This window comes from Vicugna pacos, chromosome 6, assembly GCF_048564905.1.
Source record: "Vicugna pacos chromosome 6, VicPac4, whole genome shotgun sequence".
Lineage (NCBI taxonomy): Eukaryota > Metazoa > Chordata > Mammalia > Artiodactyla > Camelidae > Vicugna > Vicugna pacos.
The window spans coordinates 52,426,295-52,447,629 of NC_132992.1; the positions used below are offsets into that span (position 1 = coordinate 52,426,295).

Below are 21,335 nucleotides of genomic sequence, written 5' to 3' on the forward strand. Positions count from 1 at the left end.
ATTAAATAACAGAGCAAGAAATAGTTTTTTAACTGTCACAAAATGGCACTATCTATATACACACACTTATCTATACACACATGAAAGTAATGAAATGACAGAATTTTGCCTTAAATACTAAAATAATGTAAGTCAAAGGTTTACTGTATACAAATATTTGCTCAAGACCTACAAATAAAAAAGAGCATCATCTGTTTATCAGATACCGCGTGCAACCATGTAATAAGTTCTAGTGTACATGCCAGAGACACAACAGTGAACAAGACAAAGTCCCTACACCAACCCCACTGGAGTCTGGGAGAAGAGACATGTATAAAACACAGAATTATTCAAATAAACATGGTAAGTGCTTCAGAGGATGCTATGGGAGTATGACAAGGGAACCTAACGTATAACTGATTGTGGTTAAAGAAGGTATTTCTGAGGAAGTGTCATTTAGACTGAAGCCTGAAGGATTAAGGGAATTATCAAGGCAAAGAATAGGAAGAAGAGCACGGTAAGCAGAAAGAAAAGGCCAGCTTGACCAGCAAGTAAATTCACAGGGTAAAGTGTCAAGAAATGAGGTTGGAGAAGTAGACAGAGAGCTAAGTCATGAAGGCCTCTCACTTAACAGATAGTAGTGACTACATTCCAGGCAATATTCTAGGGATTGGGATATAGCAATGAACAAAACAGATAAAGATCCTACTTTCATGCAATCTGCATTCTAGAGGGAAGACAGACAGACCTATGTTGGGACAGGTGTTCTTAAAAAAGAAAAACAAAGCAAAGAGGGAGTGATTAAGGGTAGTACTATTTTTACTAAGAGTAGTCCAGAAAGGCTTCTCTGATAAAGTCTCATTTAGACATGTGAATGAAGAGAGGATCAAACCATGAAAATTTTGAGAGAAGCAACACTGTTGGCAGAAAGAGCAGCAAGTGCAAAAGCCCTGAGAAAGCAGTATGGGTCACTGTTGCAAGAACAGCTAAGACCCCAGTATAGCTGGAATGAGTGTGTAACAAGAGGTGTGTAGGTGGGGGACGGGTATAGCTCAAGTGGTAGAGTGCATGCTCAGCACACAAGAGGTCCTGGGTTCAATCTCCAGTACCTCCTCCAAGCAAAAATACATGAATAAACCTAATTACCTCCCCCTCATAACAAACAATACAAGTAAGAGATGTGTAGGTGATGAGATCAGAAGGAAACAGATTGTGTAGAATCTTATAGGCCAGGAGAACCTAAAATGTCTTGAGTAAGATGAGAAGAAACTGAAAGATTTTCAACAGAGGAAAATGACTTCATTTTTACTTAAAAGGATCACTATGGCTGCTGTGTGAAGAACAGACTGTAGCAGGAAAGTGTAGAAAGAGTGAGACCTAGTAAGAAGCTACTATTACAGTCCACGTGAACACAGATGATAGGGCCTAGACTAATGAGAAGTGGCCAGATTCTGGTTTTGCTCTACAGGAAGAGCCAAAAGGATCTGCTGATTGATTGGATATGGTTTATAAGAGTCCAGGATGACTCCAACATTTTTAATGTGAGCAAAGGGAAAACTACCGAGATAGAGAAACCTGGGGAGGAGTGGCTTAGGGAAGAAAATAGATACTGGCAAAACATTTAAAGCAAAATTAAGTCTGAAAGGTATTTCCGAATTTGAAAACCTCATTTAAATAGAAGAAATAATTAAGTCCATTAAGTGAATAAAGCAAAGACAATTAACATTCACTCTAAGAAATATTACGTACCTTCTCAGCAGCTTCAACAGTCTTCTGTGTTTTCTTAGCAGCATATCTCTTGTGATCATAATACCTAGAAAAATATGTATCTCTTAATTTTTGATAAAATCTTTTATTCTTTAGTTTCCTATTTATGTTATTTCTAATTGTACAGACTCTCAAGTCATCAAGAACAAGTTTTGAGCATTTATGCCATTTTTTTTGTATGTTCTGTAGGAAAAAGTATAATACACAAACAAGATTTTAAAAAGTATTTTCACCCCAAAGTATATACAGTTAAAATAATGATTTTTCTTATTCTTAACTGATTTATTGCAGATAACATTTTACCTAAAATTTATACTTAAATTTACGGCTTACTTTTTGGCATTGGCATATGCTGACAAGCTGAGATCAACATCAACAAGCAATGGCCTATTTTTCTGAGGCTTCTGCAGTTGTTTATTCTTTTGCTTTTTCTTTTTTCCTTTTGGTGGTTCAGTTTCATTTTTCTCAGTATTGATGTCACCATCAGCATCATCATCTTCCTCCTCTGACAACAAGTATGGATTTCTATTAAAAATATTCAATAGTATTTCACTAATGTCAATGACATCACATTTTTATTTTCAATTTTTTTCTCAATGAAATTATAAATGTACTTAAATTTATTGAAATTATAAACAGTTACTTAAATAGCTGCATTATTTTAATGTAAATTTAATTTTTTCTGTATTTTTGAAGATAAATTTCCAAACAGAAGAAAAAAATTTTTAATAAATATAGTGAACAATTAAATAGCAAAATAAAGACAAGCATTAACTGCTTAACTAAGAATCCAACTTACCTTAGCAGCATCGTAACATGATTTGTTTGTAGTTTTAATTCTTTGATTGCATTTGCAACAGGGTCACCTTGAGCTTGGGCTTCTTTCACAATTAATCCGATTTCTGTCCAATCTATCTGGTTGGCTAAAGCACTTCGAACAACCTGAATGGCTCTGTCAACTATCTGTAGGTTCATTTCTATAAGCTCTCCTTTAAGTTTGTCTATTTCCTTAAGAAATAAACCAAAAGCACTTATTACAATGTCAGTTCAAGTTACCATTTTTGAAAAAGTATCTGAAAAGGCTAAAACAATACCTGAGCCTGCTGAAGAGCTTCTAATCTGTTTTCATGATCCTTTCGGACATTATCTAATTTCTTCAATGCTTGTTTTTCCTTTTGTTGGCAAAACAAATTTTTTAAAAATTAGATTTCTTCTAATTAGGTGCTATACCTTCTCTTTCTTACCTCCTTAAACTCACTATCCCACCCCAATTTCTGCCTCCTCAATGTTGTTTCCTAGCTAGCTAAAGTTCTCCGTAGTCTGCCTACCAGGTTTAACCCCAGAGTGCTTCATGCTTCAAAATTACTTCTTCTGACCACTTACCTCCCATTCTCTATATAGGAAAGTATTTTAATTACAAGTTACATTATTCAAGCTTGCAGAATTCAAGACATTTTCCCTTATGACATAAAAGTAAAGTTTGGAGGAATGAATTCTTAGCATTAATTATTAAAATAGCTTTTTATTTTATTGCTGCTTTTAATTTTCTCAGCATTATTTCTAGTATTTTACAGAACACTCTTTTTCCTAAATTAACAACACATAGGCTCGTGGTAGTTATGTGGTCATTTACATAGTCAGTCCTCCGTATCTGCAGATGCAAAACCTGCAGATATGGGAGGCCAACCATATTCATTGTACTACACCATTTTATATAAGGGGCTTGAGCCTCCTCAGATTTTGGTACCTGCAGGGGCTCCTGGAACAATCCACTGGGGATACCAGGGATGACTGTATATAGCATGTTATCTTATGGAACTTACATTTTAAGATTATTGATCTAGAGGAAAAAAATTTTTTAACACCTTGGTAACAGTATTACCAATTAGTTTTTGAGTGCTTGATGTAATGTTTAAAATATTTAAGAGAGGAGGGTATATAGCTCAAGTGGTAGAGCACATGCTTAGCATGCAGGAAGCCCTGGGTTCAATCCCCAGTACCTCCAGTAAAATATTTAAATTATAAGAATGGTGACTATTAAAAGAACACACAATGATTACTAAAATAATTCATGGGTATTCCGATGCACATAAAAAACATGGGGTTCACTTACTTTTAGGGGGAGGGTATAGCTCAAGTGGTAGAGTGCGTGCTTAACATGCATGAGGTCCTAGGTTCAAACCCCAGTACCTCCATTAGAGGAAAAAATAAACAAACAAACAAATAAACCACATCCCCCCGTAAAAAAAAAAAAAAACCTAAAAAAAAAAAGTTACTCAAACATCTGTTTACTTGTGAAGGTGCTGCCACCATGTGGCAATCCCACTATATAACTCATTTGACCCATGTGCTTTGAAATTCTGCTACTGTTAATTTTTTAAAACTAGTGGGAGAGGGAAGTTTACAAGGATTCACACAATTTCAAGTTTTTACACACGTATTTTAAGATTTTATGAATATATCGGAAAAATCAAATCCTCTTCAAATCAGGAGTGACTATGGACAATTTCTAAAAGTATTCTGCGGCAAAAGCTTTAATCAAAGTGCTGTCAAAACATAGCCTATTAAACCCTCCTTGTAGAGTCATGACACATGGAAAGCATATTAAAGGACTAGTAAACTAAGTCCAATTTTAAGAAGAAAACAGTTTAATGATAAACAGATATGTACTTGTTTGTACAGAAAAAACTTTCCCCTCTCCTTTGGCCTATTTAAAAAACTCCTTGCAACACTATTCCCTTTACAGGAAAGTTTGAGAAAGCTTTGGGTTGTTGTAATAAAATAAATCATTCAAGGGAATAACTAACAGGCCTCACCCTCCCACTGTATTTTCTGGTTTAGAGACCATGTAATACTCTGATGGAGCAAATGAGGGTATACTTTTTAACACTAATAGGATATTTATCAGTATACTACGAGATCAGGGCATTCTTACACTGCTTCTAAAAGGCTGCGCATTCCTGTATGAGACCATCGTCTACTCAGCAAACCACACTTAAGGCTAGTTGGTTTAATATACATGTTTTTAGTAATATCATACCTGTTGTAAAGCTTTTAAGTCTATTTTCTGACCTTCTATTTTGGAATAAAATTCATCCACGGCCTTTTTAAAAAAAGAAAAAGACAATCAACTAGCTGACAAAGAAAGCAAAAACATGGTCTCCATTTCAACTTGCATACACAGAATTTTAGAGTCCATTTTGTTTTATAACACCACTCAAAGAAATTGAGCAGGTTTCCAGTAAATGTTTATATAACTAAACAGTCAAGAATCAAATTAAATCTTTGGTCTGTCATCTTGAAATAAAGTGGGAACAAACATTTCCAACAGTTTGTACTTGTGACTGCATTGATTTTTAATGCCCAGATTAAATGTCCAATGATTGTAAAGCAAAAATATTTTCAATTTCTCAATGAAAGCAAGTTGATATAAATTTAACAACTCATATCATGCTAACCGGTCAAATACAGAATCAGAAAACCCACCTTGTCAAATGATTCAAATTCTATATATGGACATTGTGAATGTTGAGAAAACAAGAAAGGATGAAATTCCTCATACCTGTAAAACATATTTATTATATCACATTCAAGAACATTAATAAACACCCAAAGCAAACTGACTCATGCCTACATACTTACGTGAGTATGTCTTCAGTTGGTTTATCTATTTCCAGGCTTGGTTTTATTTCTCTTTTCTGAATAATATAACCCTACAAAAATCCAACATTAAAACTAGTTTCTGTTCATAATTAATAATTTACTTTCCTTGACTGATATTAATTATTAATTTAACTTATAAAATTATTCAGTTATAAATAATTAGCAGCATTTGTCTATTGATTATATCATGGCTCAAAACAATGTTTTTAAGGCTCAATACTGATTTATTCATATGGACAAGAAAAAACAGAGGATAAAGAAAACGAAAACTAATGATCTGAGAAAGTGGTAGGATTATACATGTGCATTTTGCTCTTTTCTTTCCATTTTCAGATGTTCTGCAATTTTAAAAAGCCAAAAGCACTTCCAGCAGAAAAAGTCTTAGGTTCACTTTGCTGGTAGGAAATTTTAATTCACTTTAATAACTGGGCAGGTATATTTGAATTGAATTTAGCTATAATTAGAACTTTCTCTGAATTTTTTTGGTAAGCAAAGTTATACCTTGAATAGGGAAGAAAAATCAGGTATGAGGTAAGTCAGAGGATGTTTAATAATTAGAAAGATGCAAATCAGCAAACTTTTGGAAAGTGCTAGCAAATTAAAATCTGCTTCTCTATCTAAAATCAACCTAAGAAGAAATATCTTCAAATTCTTCAACTTTTCTGGAGTACCAATAATGACTTGTACTTTCTAGAAAATTTAAGGAATACAACAAAAATAACAAAGCGACAGCAATTTTTTAAAACTGCCTTAGAATAAGCATATTACAGGTGTTACACTTCCAAATTACAATAAAAAACTTACATATACTGATTCTTCAATGAACATTTAAATTCTAAAAATCCAGATATAATAAATATATGTGGTGCTACCTTTCCACTGAAGTTGGATGTTGTTTTCATATAGTCTTCTGCTTTCTGTAGACAAATAAGTACTTTTTCAATATCTAAGAGGGGAATAAAGGAAAAAAGTAGTGCCAATCAACTGTCAATTAACTATCATTAAACATCTATGTAGAAAACAAAGTGCTTATGAAATAATAAGAGTGTTCAAGAAAATTAAATATAGTTATTTCATGTTTGTAAGCAGTTTATGTAAGTAAGGGTCTGTTTTGGCCAGCCTGTAGTCCCAACAGCTTTTATTGAATCCATCTTTCCCTTCATGATCTGAAAAGCATTTGGTTCATGTACTAAATTCCGATACATATATTTGGGCTTATTTCTGAATTCTTTATTCTGTGTATTCCTTCTCCTAAAATTTAACTTTTAATTTTTATAGCTTCATAATACATTTTAATCTATGAAAAGATCATTCTCCATCATTACTATTATTTCCCAGAGTTTTCCTGAATATTTTTGCATGCTTTTTATCACACATGAATATCAAATTCATTTAATAAAAGTGCAGTAGCAAGAATAACAATACCAACCTGTTGGCAATTTTGAACAGCACTGTACTGGATTCATGTATTTCAGAAATTAAATCATTCACTTCAAACATTCAATTTGTATTTTTAAAGGCACAAAAATGTTTACAGCATAAAAATTATCCCTAAGCCTTAAGAAATTATATATAATCCCAAAATATAAACATCAAGAATGATTTTTTATTTTACATAAGAATCTGCAGATAAAAATTTGTCAAAGACTAAATCTTCCATTTTCCTTATATTTCCTCTAATTTTTATTATCCTAATCTAGAAGTTAAACTAGGTTCCCTTAAGTAGTTACAAAGCCTAATTCATCATATAGCCACACTATAGCAATTACAGAATTAAAATGCACAAATAATGCTATTTCTAGAAACATCCTCAGGTTCTGAGTCAGACGGTAAATAATTCAACTCCTGCAAGCCTTGTCCAGAGACTGTCTCAAGTTCAGTAACCCCTTCAGAAATTTAGTGGCAGGGAGGGAGGATATTCTAAAATCAAAAGGCAATAAGGTAGGTCAAGAGATTAAATTGCATGTTAACTAGGGGTAAAGCATCACAATAGAGTAGGAAGCCAGGAACACCATATGGATAGAACACTCATAGGTCAAATGTTTTTAAGTCTAGAACTACCTGCTCATTTATCACTTTTCATGGAAATAATTGTCATAGGTTTAAAAAAAGGAAATAAATGAAAATGGACAAAACTTGTGGTATGCAGACGTACCTTTACTTTCAAATTTTTCATCCACTTTGACATTGCCAGAGAATCCATTTTCTATTAAACAGTGTTCTATGACAGCTGGTCCATAGGCTATAAAAGCAGAAGATATTTTTAGTATTTTTCCTATAAAATTTCATATTCAAAACAGAATACAAATGTATATCCAAATATACATGATCTAGGGGGGAGTGTATAGCTCAGTGGTAGAGTGTATGCCTAGCATGCACGAGGTCCTGGGTTCAATCCCCAGTACCTCCATAAAAAAAAAAAGTAAATAAATAAACCTAATTACCTCCCCCCACAAAAAAAAGAAAGAACGAAAATAATCTACTCAATAACAGTAACCAGTGAAAATAACAATTAGTTTTCTTAGTTTGAAATGGTACTAAAAATGACAATTCAAGTACTTATACAAATTTGAGACTATAATGAAATTATAGAAGTCAGTGTAAAAGTTATAGGAATTTAAATAGAATTTAGCCACATTTAGAATTATAAACCAGGAAAGCAAGGTTGGTTTAGCATCCAAAAGTTGGTTATTGTAATATACCATATTAACAAAATAAAGAAATAGAAAAATCCAAATTTACAAATTTGACACATGCTATACTAACAGACGGAAAATTTTAAAGATAACTTTTTGACGCATTCTAACTTCATAGGAGAGGAAGAGTAACTCCCTTTGTAATCAATGGTACCTGCCTTCCTATATGTCCTCCCCAGATTCCTTAGTATAGGGATAAGTGGTGATTTTCTCAAGTATAAAAGTTTATTGGGTTATCTTTAGCCTGGTTAATAAAAGTACCTGGCAGATCTTGGGATACCCGGAGACTCAACAATAAAAAACAAACAAACAAACAAAAAACAGAGAAAACCCAACCAAACTAAATGAGTTATTAAACCAAAATGATTCACAATGGAAACAAAAAAACCCAATTTCTTACAAAACCACAGCTAGAACTCAAGTGCTAGACAACATACTATTAGTTTACATAACTGTATTGCTTTTAAATAAGATCAAACAGATACAGGTCAAAGTTTAAGTGGTATAACAAATTTCTTTCCTTGAAAATAAATCCCAATTTACTCAAAAGATCATTTTAAACTCCTTTCTACATTTATCAAGTTGTTTTCTAATTTTCTACTAGGAATAGATTTAAATTTCTACTAGAACTAGATTTAAATGTTTTAAATATATTTCTGAAAACCATACTATCTTACAAACGTTACATTGCTCTACGTAGGATTACTTACGAAGCAATGGGTTAAGAACTCTCTTCAATAGTTCACCTTTAGGTGCACTGCTTATTATTTCAGTCAATCTGTGAAACAAAATTGACATACCTCTTAGTATCTTACATTTAATAAACCTTAGAGCAATATTCATATTCACAATACTTCCATATGTATCAATCCCCCTGACCTTCAAAATACTCTAAAATACAAGAGGAATCAGTTGATCTTATATGTTAAAAAAAAATAGGTCATAAAAATAATTTATCTAAGGTTAGTAGGCTCCTTAACAGCATCTGGGACTTCAAACCAAGTTTTCCAAGCAAAATCAATACTTTTTCAACTAAGTTATACTGCTTATCATCAGTGTGCTCACATATGACATGAAAGAGGCATTTTTATGCAACAGTTAAATGTTGTTTGTGGAGATGGGTGATATATCTTAACATCTGAAATAGCTTTATGTAATTTAGCATTTAATAAGAACTCAAAGATACTGTGGTACCCAATTCAGCATCAATATCACCTGGAAACTTATTAGAAATGCAAATTCCCAGGCCCTGTACCATCAGAAATGGTGTTGGGGGTAGGGGGAGGCAGGAATCCTATTTCACCAAGCCCGCTAGGTGATTCCGATGCATGCTAAACTGAGAACCACTGCTGTAGCCTATTGGTCAGCAAAGGCTCCAACCAGAAGAGTACAGCTACAGTCAGCACCTTTCCCACCATACTCCTGTTTTTTAGCTAAACCAGAATTCTTACCTCCTTTTGCACTCTGCCCTAGATACCCATTTGTCTTCTCACAGAATAGCAAAAAAATCCCCTCACCTTACCAAAAAAATCATAAACATCTGAAGTAGCATCACACTTAAGATTAAAAAAACATATTTACTCCTCCCAAATAAGGCTTAATTGCTTACAGTTAACTGCCTATTTATGTAGTTCAAGCAACCTAAATTTAGTTATCTTATGCAAGTAAACAAAATATTTCTTATGTGGCAGTTCTTTCATATTCTGACATATGATCTATTTCACTATGTACTATAATATGCAATGAGTTAATAAGCAAAACATGTTACCTTTCCAAGGTAAGCAAAGGTTCGGCAGCTCTAGCGTGATCAATTGGATAGCGTTCACGAACGGCAAATTTAACATCATCTGACTCATCAGTTCGAAATCTTAGGATATTTAAAATTAGGTATTCATAATCTGTAAGGACAATGTTCCCCTGTAATAAAATAAAACATAATTTAATGCTTTTCCCAAATCATTCTTAAAACATTTTTAAAAATTGAGAAAGAAAATGCAGCCTCTTAAAAACTCATTCAAGACTGAAAAATGAAGTTACAAACAAAAAGCATTTGAGTCTCATCTAAACAGTGCTCCTTGCACTTTTCCAACACAGATTATGAAATAAGATAAATAAATCTAAACATCCCAAGTGTGAAACATAATGGAGGAATCTAAAGCAACCTTAAACTCATTGATGGTTCTGCAGAGGTCACTATTAGAAGCAGAATAATCAATCAACACTTTGATAACTACCAGCTGAATTTACTGTTGGTTGAGCCAGGTCTACAAACACTATGGCTTATTAATGAAAAAAAGAACAAATATATTCCAGAAGCCAAACAAAGAGCTATTGATACTTTTGCCTGCAATTAGTTATGTGGCAAAATCAATAAAGATATTTACTCCCTTTGCCCAAGTAATTCCACATTTGGTACTGTGACCTAAAGTAGTAACTCAGTAAAACCAAAGCTACATGCTTAAACTGCAGTTTATTTACAACAGAAAACAACTGGAAACAGCCTATATGTAAAAACTGGGAAAGCTGTAAAATACATTATATCAATATGACAAAATATTAAAAAGCTGTTAAGAAGCTATATAAAAAAAAGTAGGAAAATGTTTATAATGTTAAGTGAAAAATAGAAGACAAAAAAATCCTGTATCCTGGGAAGTGGAAGGAAAATACAGGGAAAAATTAAAATATTTATTAAAGAGTGAGGATTAAGACTTTCAAAAATTTAATACTGTTACAGAATCTTTTCAATAAAAAAGAGGGGAGAAACCTAATGAAAATAAAACTGCCCAAAGAACACCAACTTTCAAATTTATTAGAGTGTGAAGCTAGGGGTTGTTGTATAATTAAAATATAAAGAAGCAACCATGAAAATACTCATAAATGCTTCAGCAACTACTTAGAAGCTGGTCATAGAACATGAACTTACTGCTGCACTTGATTGAGGCAGGTCTACAAACACTGTGGCTTTAAAAATAAGTTATTGCTAAAGACTGCTAACCATAATTTGAGCTTTCAGCAAGTTGTTAGTAGTACCATTAAATATATCACGGGATCATAGATCATCATAGCAAATACAACAGTCATTAAAAAGTTTAAAATATTGCAAGAATTACCAAAATGTGACACAGACATGAAGTGAAAAAATGCTGTTGGAAAAAATGGTGCTGACAACAAAAAATTGCTCAATGCAGGGTTGCGACAAACCTTCAACTTGTAAAAAATGCAGTATTTTCAGAAGCAAAGTAAAGCAAAGCTCAGTAAAATGAAGTATGCTTGTAGATAACCTGAAGAGGTGCAGAAAGAGTAGCACCTATTGTTAAAGGTTCTAATTTCAAAGACACCATGCATTTAAAAATTTAAACACTTATTTAACTTAAAGAACAGAAATGTTAACAGGAAAAGGAAAGTAGGGGGCTTGGATAGAAGCCCATATAGTGTCTGGTTGCTTCATAAAGATGTGACTTCAAAAATAGATCTGGCCATTGAGCCTGGCACACAGAAATTGCTCAATAAATGCTCACTGGATCAAATTGTGCAGTTATCAAGAACATCTGGAAGATTCCAGTAAGGCAGTTACTTTCCTGAAAGGGACTTCCTTAAACCAGGGTTTCCCAAAAGTATTCTGTAAGATGGCTCCCACTACTCTCATTAAAAAAAAAAAAAAAAACTGATCAAATAAGTTTTGGGAGTTTGTATGTAACATATTCCTTCTCTAGGGGATATACACATCATAGTATCATATTAAAGGCACTGGTGAGTCCTAGAGTTAAAAAAAATTTTTTTTAACCTTACTTATTTTCAAAGTTCCTCAAACTTTTAATACTATGGGATCCATTTTTCTAGGCTATTATCTCATGGAAGTGGTGTCAAGAAACATATTTTGGGAAATACTGCACTTGACTTTGATGTACTCAACAAACCACTTTCTGATCTTAACTTACTTCTCCAGAGTCTTTCTTACTGGAATCTTCTCATCACAAATTAATAAACTGACTTTCTTAAATGAGTTTGAGTAGCAATAGCCTCTTTACCCAAGGTCTGATCAACTCTAGATGAACCATACATCACAATTCCAGGCATGAAGACTAGAAGGTCAAACCCTGGTATAAAGAGAAGAAAGAGCAATCTTGAAGCTCTACATACCTCTTTTAGATACCACAGTGAGTAGTGAAAATTCCCAAGCACATACTCTCACATATAAATCCTGAATATCTATTTCAAACTCAACACTAACTGGACCACTGGAACCTAGACAGCTTGCAATTACTTAAATTCTAGAGACTTCCCCTCAAATGAAAAAAACTCTCTTGTTTCAACTCGAGGCAGCAGGGTGGAGTAGGGGGGACCATAAATAGGACACTGAATATAATAGTGGTTACTTTGGGATGAGGAACTGGTTGGGCTAGGAGTGGTAAGACCTTCCATTTTAATTCTATGAATTTCTCTATGTACTAAGCATGTATTTAGTACTAGTTGTATAAACATTTTTCATTTAAATGATAGTCTAGGTAATTCTAACTACTGTCCAAATGAAAAAAAAGAAAAAAGAAAAACTGGACAAAATAAAGTATGTCTTTTAAGAAACAAAAAATGCAAACAAGGAAGTAAACATTTATAGGACCAAAACCTAGAAGAAAACTCAGAAAGGTGAGCTCCACACTTGCAGCTACTTTTTCCCTAGGATCAGTTATCTAACAGTTAAGAAGTAGCTGACAGGCTGAGAAGCTGAGCATAAATTCTGATAGACTCACAGGACAACTAAGGAGAATAAAAACTGGAATTCAGGGTCTAAGTAAAAGGTGTGTGTTGGGGGTGGGGAGAATATCCCTGATAAGTCCAGTTATGAATAGAGATCCCAAAAGGCTGCATCCCAGGAGAAGCAGTGAATTGGAAATATTTGAGCTCTCCCAGGCCCAGCTCCTAATCAATTCAATTTTTGACTGGAGTAAAGTAATCTGGGATTACTTGTGTCCTCAACTACTTGTCAAAAGCAAATATCCTCTCTCAAGAAGAAAACATTGTTCTTGGTCTCAAACTGTATCTATACTCTCCTACTCAATGCCTGGCACACGATAAAATAATCTGCCATGTGAAGAGACAGGACAATGTAATTAAAATCAAAGAACAGACTATAAAAACAGGCACTCAGGTGGATCAGATAATAAAAAATTACAAACAATTCTAAATGATTTTTGTCTGATAGCAATAAGCTTAGTTAATTAGAAGATAGGTCAAAAGAATATACAGCTGAATTTAACTGATGAAAAACACAAACTCACAGATTCTAGCACTTTGAACCCCAGAAGGTAATTACAAGGGAAAATCAACTAGGCACATCATAGCAAAACTACTGAAAACCAACGACAAAGATAAAAGAATTTTAAGCACCCAGATAAAAAGGAGAGATTACCTTCAAATGAGCAATAATATGATTGATACTGGTTTCATTAGAAACAATGGTCACCAGAAGACAATATACTATTTTTATAACTGTCAAAAAGTTATTTAATGAGAGAATCAACTAGATGGCAAAACTGGTTCTAAGAGGAATGAAGTGAAGTACTTAGAGTAGGTGAGAGAAGAGTAACTGTAAGACTGCCAATTTAGGGCAATAAAACTGCAATCTCTGCAGGTATCTTTTCTCTAGACAGAAATAATTTAAATCTCTACTAGATAAAATTAATCTGCATCAGTTTTCTACAAGTTAAAGTCCACCCTTGCCAAGTTGTAAAAGAGCCTAATCAAGAGTAAATAGCTAATCAGCAGGGGAGGGTACGGCCCAGTGGTAGAGCACATGCTCAGCATGCACAAGGTCCTGGGTTCATTCCCTAGTACCTCCTCTAAAATAAATAAGTAAACCTAACTGCCTTTCCCCTGCAAAATAAATAAAATAAATAATAAATTTTTAATTAATAAGAAGAATAAATAGCAAATCAATGATACACATCCCTAGGGAAAAAAATAATCACCAGGAGTGCCTGCTTGACAACACCTGGCAGGATACTAAAATGCATTTTGCCCTTTTTGGCTCTTTTCAAATTTTTGACAATTTTTCATTGTCTCTTCTCATGATCATAACATCTAAAATTATTCTTGATTACACACAAACAAGCTACCTTCTTTGCTTCTTGGACTGATTTATTTACACAGGTGCAGCAAGAAATATAACTAACATATATAAACCTCCTTGGACTATAGTCAGCAAATGTAGAGTCACAATGTATTAAGCAGTTACTGAAGCGATAATAATCACTGCTGCCTGGAGAATTCGTAAGAAATTTGGGATTTTATTTTCAATAGTCTCTATTAATCCAAAGACTTAGAATTATTTGCTTCTAACTCAAATATAGAACCAACCAAATTATCACTATTGGTTTCATCTGTGGTATGCCAATAAATGTACGTAAATTCCTCTCTACCTAAAGTCACTCAAATCTAAGGGATCAATGAGAGTAAACTACCATTTAAAGAATATATTATCCCAAATTGCAGAAGTATAGTCTACTAAATTAGAAGTTAGACAATGGTAATGGGTTTTATCATATAACCATCATAAAAATAGTATCAACACTCTGGAAAAAACAACCACAGATTCTCTTCAGTTTATTCAGTCCTCTGTAATTAATTCTGACTGTCCTAGATCATATGTTAACACTATTTTCATGAAAGAATTTGCTTCTAAAGAGAATCTTACAAATCCTAAGTTGGTCCCCTGATAGTCTGGCATCTGTCCAAGCAGTATTAGCTCAGACAATATGAGTCTATTATTCAAGAGCAGAGGTCAGTAAACTTTTTTCATGAAAGGCAAGATAATAAATACTTAAGGGTTTGTGGGCTACATATGGTTTCTATTTCATTTTTTTGAAGAGTGTTTTTTTTTAATGTAAAAACCATTCTTAAACTCAGAGGTTTTACAAAAAAGGAGCCACAACTGTAGTTTAACAACTCCTGTTTAAGAGTATCTGGTATGTCCTTTTTACCAACGTTCTGAGACTACCTTTGTTGAAGACCCAATTTATAACAAAATTATGGAGATGAAACAGGTTAGTAGTTGCCAGGGTGCAAGGGTGGGAGGAAGAGGGGTGGATATCACTATAAAGGAGTATCACAAGGAAGACCTCTGTGGTTATGGAAGAATTCTGCGTCCTGATTACAATGGTGGTTACACGAATCTACAGTGGCAAAATGCATAGAACTACATACATACATTGTACCAAAATCAATTTCCTGATTTTGAAATTGTAATGTAATTATGAAAGATGTAACAACTGAGGGTGAATGGTACACCGGACCTCTCTGTTCTATCTTTGCAACTTTCCGTGAATCTATAATCATTTCAAAACAAAAGTTTTTAAAAAATGTTTTTAAGAAGGTTATCACACAAATTTTTTAAACTGACCACTAAAACCACATACAAAAATCTGTTTCAGGTGAGCAGCAGCTGCAGCTGCTATTGCCTGCAGGGGAGGGGGCAGAAAGACAGTTAAAGGAATCACTTGCAAAGAGAAGTGCATAGACAATTTAAAGACAAGCACAAGGATCAGCAGCTGGTCTTACTGCCCCCAACCCACATCTCTGTCAGTAACTAATACAAGTATGTTCACTTTGTGATAGTTCACTGAACTGTACACTTATGATGTATATGTCACATTTCTAACAAAAACCTTAAAATTACAAGCATGTTGTAAAAACATTCATAAGAGATAAAAAAACAAACATAGCTCAACATTATTTTTAAAAATTACATAGTATTCTATTAGTTGGGTCTCTCTTGATTATTTAACCAATCTCTTATTCAAAGACATTTAGCTTTGAATAATGGAGTTGCTTGGAGTCTAGTTAGAAGAGAAAAATTCCACTTAAGAGGAACAACCAGGGACCAATTTCCACCTAACAGCTGTGGTAAGTCTGACCCAAGTGACTCATGCAAGAAATAAATGGGAACACTTAATAGGTAACAATCACAAAGAAATGGAGAAAACCAAAACACAACCAAAACATTTAGGTTCTTCCCAAGTGTTATACATTATAAACACCATGAATATCCTTGGTATAGTCCTTCCTGAGCACTTGCCTCATGAGCTTATGATAAATTCCTAGAAATGGAATTCCTGGGTCAAAGGCTATGCACATCAACTTTAAAAATCACGTTATTATAGTGTCAAATAATCTTCCAAAAATAATGTTCTAATCTGCCCATGTTTCTCTACATTGTTCGTAACACTGGTATTGTCAAACTTTCCAGTCATTTATATATTGACAGAGAAAGAAAACTATCATTTTTATCTTTCAATAATTTGTGAATCTATACATGTATTCATGCTTTTATAAGGCATCTGTATTATTCTTTATTGAATTGTGTAATTAAGCACTTTGTCCATTTTTCCACTGGAATGATTTGTGAAAATCGCATATAAGGATTATGAACACTTTATTTACCATATAAGTTGAAATACTTTTCCCCAGTCTTTCACTTCTGATAAATATAGTTCATGATGCTTTCTGCCTTACAATTTTTAAACTGCCTTATGCAGTTTTAAAAATTAAGCAGTCATATCTATCAATATTTGTTTTCATTGTTAGGCTTATAAGTATTTTTCACCCCAAATTTATCAATCTCAATCTATGTTTTCACTTAGTACTTCAATGATTTCACTTTTTTAATTTAAATTTTTGAGGCAAATGGAATTTATTTTGCTGTAGGTTGCTCATGAAACATTTCCAAAATAGAATAGGTAACTAATGGAAGGATTAAGAGGAAAGAGGCAAGACTGTTGAGGCCATCAGTAGTCTTCCTCTTATGACTGATGACGCTGAAAACACAACAATAATCCTGAGTCTCAACTGCTGTCTTATTTATGACACAACTATTTGACAATTTACTGGTTGTATCACACTAGTCCCGAAATGTAAAGTACCAAATAATTTCCTCAATTGTCGGATCTTCATCTCCCACATTCATAATGCTATTTTAAATGGCTGAGGTCTGCCTAAATACTGGCCTCCAGATAAAACAAAGATTAACATAAAATTACATTTTACTGGTGTCGCACCTTATTATCCTAGTGTATCAATGGCCTTTTGACATGGAAAAAATGTTCACTGCCCATGTTTTAGAATACTATCACATGAATAATTAACAATATAATGAATTCTCCTCACCCCATCCTCCCAATTTAACTTACCCTATCATAGAGCTCAATGATTAAGTGATAAGCAGCTTCATCACTTCCAAACTGAAAATCTACAATTCTATCCACACCAAGCTGTTTTGCACTGACTAATCTTCGACTCTTCAAATGTTTTCGGCACTAGCAAGAAAGAGAAGAAAAAAGGTATTTATGTAGTAAAAGTGAATTTCTAATCATTTGGTATTGGTTTTAAAGTTAGTTTCACCTTTTGATTTCCATCAGGAACAACATCTTAAAAACAGTAGATAAAACAGTCATAAAATTAAAACTTACAGAATGATAATCAGAAGAAACACATTTTATTTCAGAAGACTCTAGCTGCTCGTTCTGAAAAAGCATTTTATAGTTATTTTTTAAGTAGAAAATGACAGTCCTATAGCGAAATTTACTTTGTTGCTTTATACCACTGTGAAATAAATCTGTTCTTGTCCTGACGACTCGCTCAAAGCCGTAACTTTTTTAAAGTCTCTTTGTATTCCAATTCTTTAAGTATCCCAAATTTCCTTTTGTGCATTTGTGTTCAAGATTAACTAGTGATTTCCACTAATCTTTCACTTCAAATACAAATTCTGAACCATGAGCTTACTGGAATTCTATAAATTAGGCCTCCAACATACTCACAACCAATTACCCTCTATTCCGACAAACTTTACTAATAAAACCCAAACAGTTTTTCTCATTCCATCTCAAAGCTTTTGAACAACCTAGCTCAATTCCAAATATAATAACTCCTATCCTTTATCAAATCCCATTCCTCCTATCCCTAGACATAAGGTTCTTGTTCTTATTAGCATTAAAATAAAATTAGCATGTTAAACTCAAATACAACTTACTCAGCAAATACCTGTTGTTTTAGATTACATGTACTAACTACCCTTTGGTAAAAATATTTAAGTATGATATGGACCAGAAACAAGACTACACTGTAGCCCCTAAAAAAAAAATTTATAATTGTTTCTAATTTTTGAATTTGAAAGACCCCTTAGATAAGACCAGCAGGAAAGAATGCTTTCTTTTCTTCAAGTCTCAAAATCAAGACAAATTTTACAGAGAAGTTAATCTAAAACCATCTTAAAAAAAAAAGAAATATACAGGGTCATTCTTAGCAGTAATGCCAATTCTTTCATAACTAAGAGTTCTCCAGACCTATAGTTCAAATTGATAAAATTTTCATTTTATGTATTTAGGCAGAATTATATACTCACATATATTTAGGCAGACATAAGAAGGCTTTTCAACATTAACAGAATAAACAATCTCCCCCTCCTAAATTCAATAGTTCTGATTTTAAAATGGCCTATATTAATTTTGATTTAAACAGTGACCTACATTCAGGGCTATCTTTAAATCCCCAGGTGAAAATCATAATCAATTCTTTCAGAGTCCCCCCAGTAATATATTTGAGAAAAACAAAGTTAAAAATTAAGATAAAAGGCATCCTTGAATGCAGTATTAGTCCACAACATGGAATGGTTAAAAAAAGGGAAAATTATCATGAGTATAGAAGGACATATAGTACATATGTCAAGCTTCTTTTTTCTTTATTTCCCTACCAGTAGCTTGGTGAAAACTGTGTTCTGTCAGTGCCACAAAGCTACAGCTGGCATCCCCAAATGTGAAAACTCGGAACAACTGCTGTGATTTACCACATATTGAATGTGACCCTGCCTGTGACATACAACAGTAACAGCTCTATTTTAGTTACTTATGAAGTGCTTAACATTGTCTGCTTCATTAAAGGAGTTTTAATACACAGTTAGATTGACATGTACACCTAACTCATAGAATTCGAAGATTTTTTTTCGAGTGTCGTCTTATTGGCGTAGCCTGATTTGGAGGATGTTTACACAATCCTGGTATCATGTCTATTTTTTGTTAACTGAAGTAGTCAGTTACAGTGTGTCGATTTCTGGTATACTCATGTATCTTGTTACCTGTTACAGCATCTGTAAAACTGAGTGATACTTGTTCTTCATAGTCACTGAGCTGTTAAACATCTTAAATGAAATATGTATTATTCTTTGAAAAGTGCTATACAAAGTGTCATTATTATTAAGGACAATCCCCAAAAGAATCATTTTGGGTTACTATTAAGTAAATTAAACTTTTAAGAATTTGATAATTTTGACAGGCCTTGTGATTTGGGAAACACTTACCTAACGTGTAATCCAAAACAGATTCTAAGTTGCTGGGGATAAGGATCTTCTCTGTAAAGCCTCTAATGAAATAACACAATGCCAAAACAAATAAATTTCTGAAGGAAAGTGAGGAGGAGAGGAAGAAGGAAATTAATACATATGGAGCCCTATTATGTGTCAGGCATTGTGTTAGGTGCTTTACATGTAACTTCATTTAATCCTCACCAATAACCCCATAGGGGAAGCATTAACTACATTTTACATTTAGAGAAACATGTTCCAAGAGATTAAGTAAAATTTCCAAGTTATAAAAGTATTTAGTGACAAAACCATTAATTCAAAGTTAGGTATATCTGACTCTAACATCTTTCCTCTGTACCACCTGAGCTTTGAGTATATCTGTTATGTCATTAAACGAATGGGTAGCACATCCAAAGTGCAGGATCTGAGTTTTAATAGTAAAAACAAAAATAAAGAGAGAAGTAAAAAGACATGATTGGTAACATACTAAAGTCAGTGAGTATTCCAACAAAATACAGATTGGTAGCTGAAAAGTGAGCTATCGAAGATAAGTCTAGGGAAGAAGGGAAGGGGGCAGATCACAGAAAGTCAAGAATGCTAGAATATAGGACATGGATTAAGAAATTAGAGAATCACAAAAGGTGGGATAACTAATGAAAATCATGCTTTAGAAAAATCAATGTTGATTTAATACAGAATTGTTTTGATAGTGAGAAGTGGAGTAGAGTTAAGAGACTATGATGTCAAACATTATAAAAGCTTGAATCAGAATGGTAACTGTGAGAACAGAAAGATTTGGAGCACAATGGGTTGTGAGGGTAAAAGGGAGAAGTTAATAAACATCTACTTTATTCATCTAGTACCTATCAACGACTCTATCTTTATCTCTATTGTATTCATAATAGTGAAGGAAAACCAAACAGTTTAAAACTTCAATGTTAGTGAGCAATCTTAGGGCCTTAAAATTTAGCTTCTACAAGTAAAACTTAAAATTTACCTTCATGGCAAAACTAGACGGCATCATATTCTTAGGCCACTCGAATTCTGTCGTGTGAATTCGTATGCCAGATTCAAGTAAAAGTGTAGCTTTAAAATCTGGTCTGTAGAAGAAAAATGTTAAAAATTTTCTTTAGGGCATTTGCCAGCGCTAACCCAGATTTTTTTTAAATCTCGTATTTAATTACAAACGATAAAGCAAGCCTATGAAATGCTCTTACTTTTGAAGACGAATAAGGTATGTCTTATTATCCACATCGTAAACATTGTTTACTCTCATTCCTAGCAAGCTGCAAAGAGAAATGAAACATGTAACAAATCATTTTGAAACAAAACTTCACACAATTTAAAGCTGTAAGCGGAAGCAGAGCCTGAGAAAAAAAGCGAATCTTCGACTTTAAAGATCGGGACTCGACGAAAGGAATCAGATTCTGAAGGACATCAGGCATTCAGCCCAAATCTTAAGTGTAACCATTTAAGAACAGAAGTGGTGGCCGCCTCTCTTGCTCCCTCATCGTCGGAGACAGCCTACACTGTCTATGGAGTGTGTATCTACCTTTACTTTAACCTGAGCACCCAACCCCCACACCTCGTATCCTTTCTCTCTCCTGAAACAGCCTACACTCTATGCAGTATGTATCTCTCTAAATAAATCTACGTTCACTGAAAAAACAAAAAACAAAACCACAGAAGTGGTGTATCAGCTCTAGGAACACCATACAATGCCTTGAGTCTTTGAAAGGATCCAATTTTTAAAGGAAATACAGTAAAATCTAACCCACTTAATTTATTATTAAAGGAAAAAAAATGTAAACGAGGCCCGGGGAGATACGACAAAGCTCACACAGCTGAACTGACCGAATAACAGATACCAGACTACAATCCAG

The 21,335-nt window shown here is 33.6% G+C and overlaps 1 protein-coding gene across 1 annotated transcript in view; it reads right to left on the reverse strand.

The window, feature by feature from the left end:
* Positions 1 to 21,335, reverse strand: part of NEMF (nuclear export mediator factor) — a 47,818-nt gene that overhangs the window by 25,702 nt on the left and 781 nt on the right. Inside the window, exons 2-15 of the mRNA XM_006199801.4 lie at positions 20,670 to 20,738; positions 20,450 to 20,552; positions 17,288 to 17,413; positions 9,874 to 10,022; positions 8,816 to 8,883; positions 7,565 to 7,651; positions 6,282 to 6,355; positions 5,389 to 5,459; positions 5,233 to 5,308; positions 4,787 to 4,849; positions 2,841 to 2,918; positions 2,546 to 2,754; positions 2,080 to 2,271; positions 1,729 to 1,792 (exon numbers count right to left, since the gene is read on the reverse strand). Of these exons, the coding sequence (XP_006199863.1) occupies positions 1,729 to 1,792; positions 2,080 to 2,271; positions 2,546 to 2,754; positions 2,841 to 2,918; positions 4,787 to 4,849; positions 5,233 to 5,308; positions 5,389 to 5,459; positions 6,282 to 6,355; positions 7,565 to 7,651; positions 8,816 to 8,883; positions 9,874 to 10,022; positions 17,288 to 17,413; positions 20,450 to 20,552; positions 20,670 to 20,738 (1,429 nt within the window). The remainder of the gene's footprint in view (positions 1 to 1,728; positions 1,793 to 2,079; positions 2,272 to 2,545; positions 2,755 to 2,840; positions 2,919 to 4,786; positions 4,850 to 5,232; positions 5,309 to 5,388; positions 5,460 to 6,281; positions 6,356 to 7,564; positions 7,652 to 8,815; positions 8,884 to 9,873; positions 10,023 to 17,287; positions 17,414 to 20,449; positions 20,553 to 20,669; positions 20,739 to 21,335) is intronic.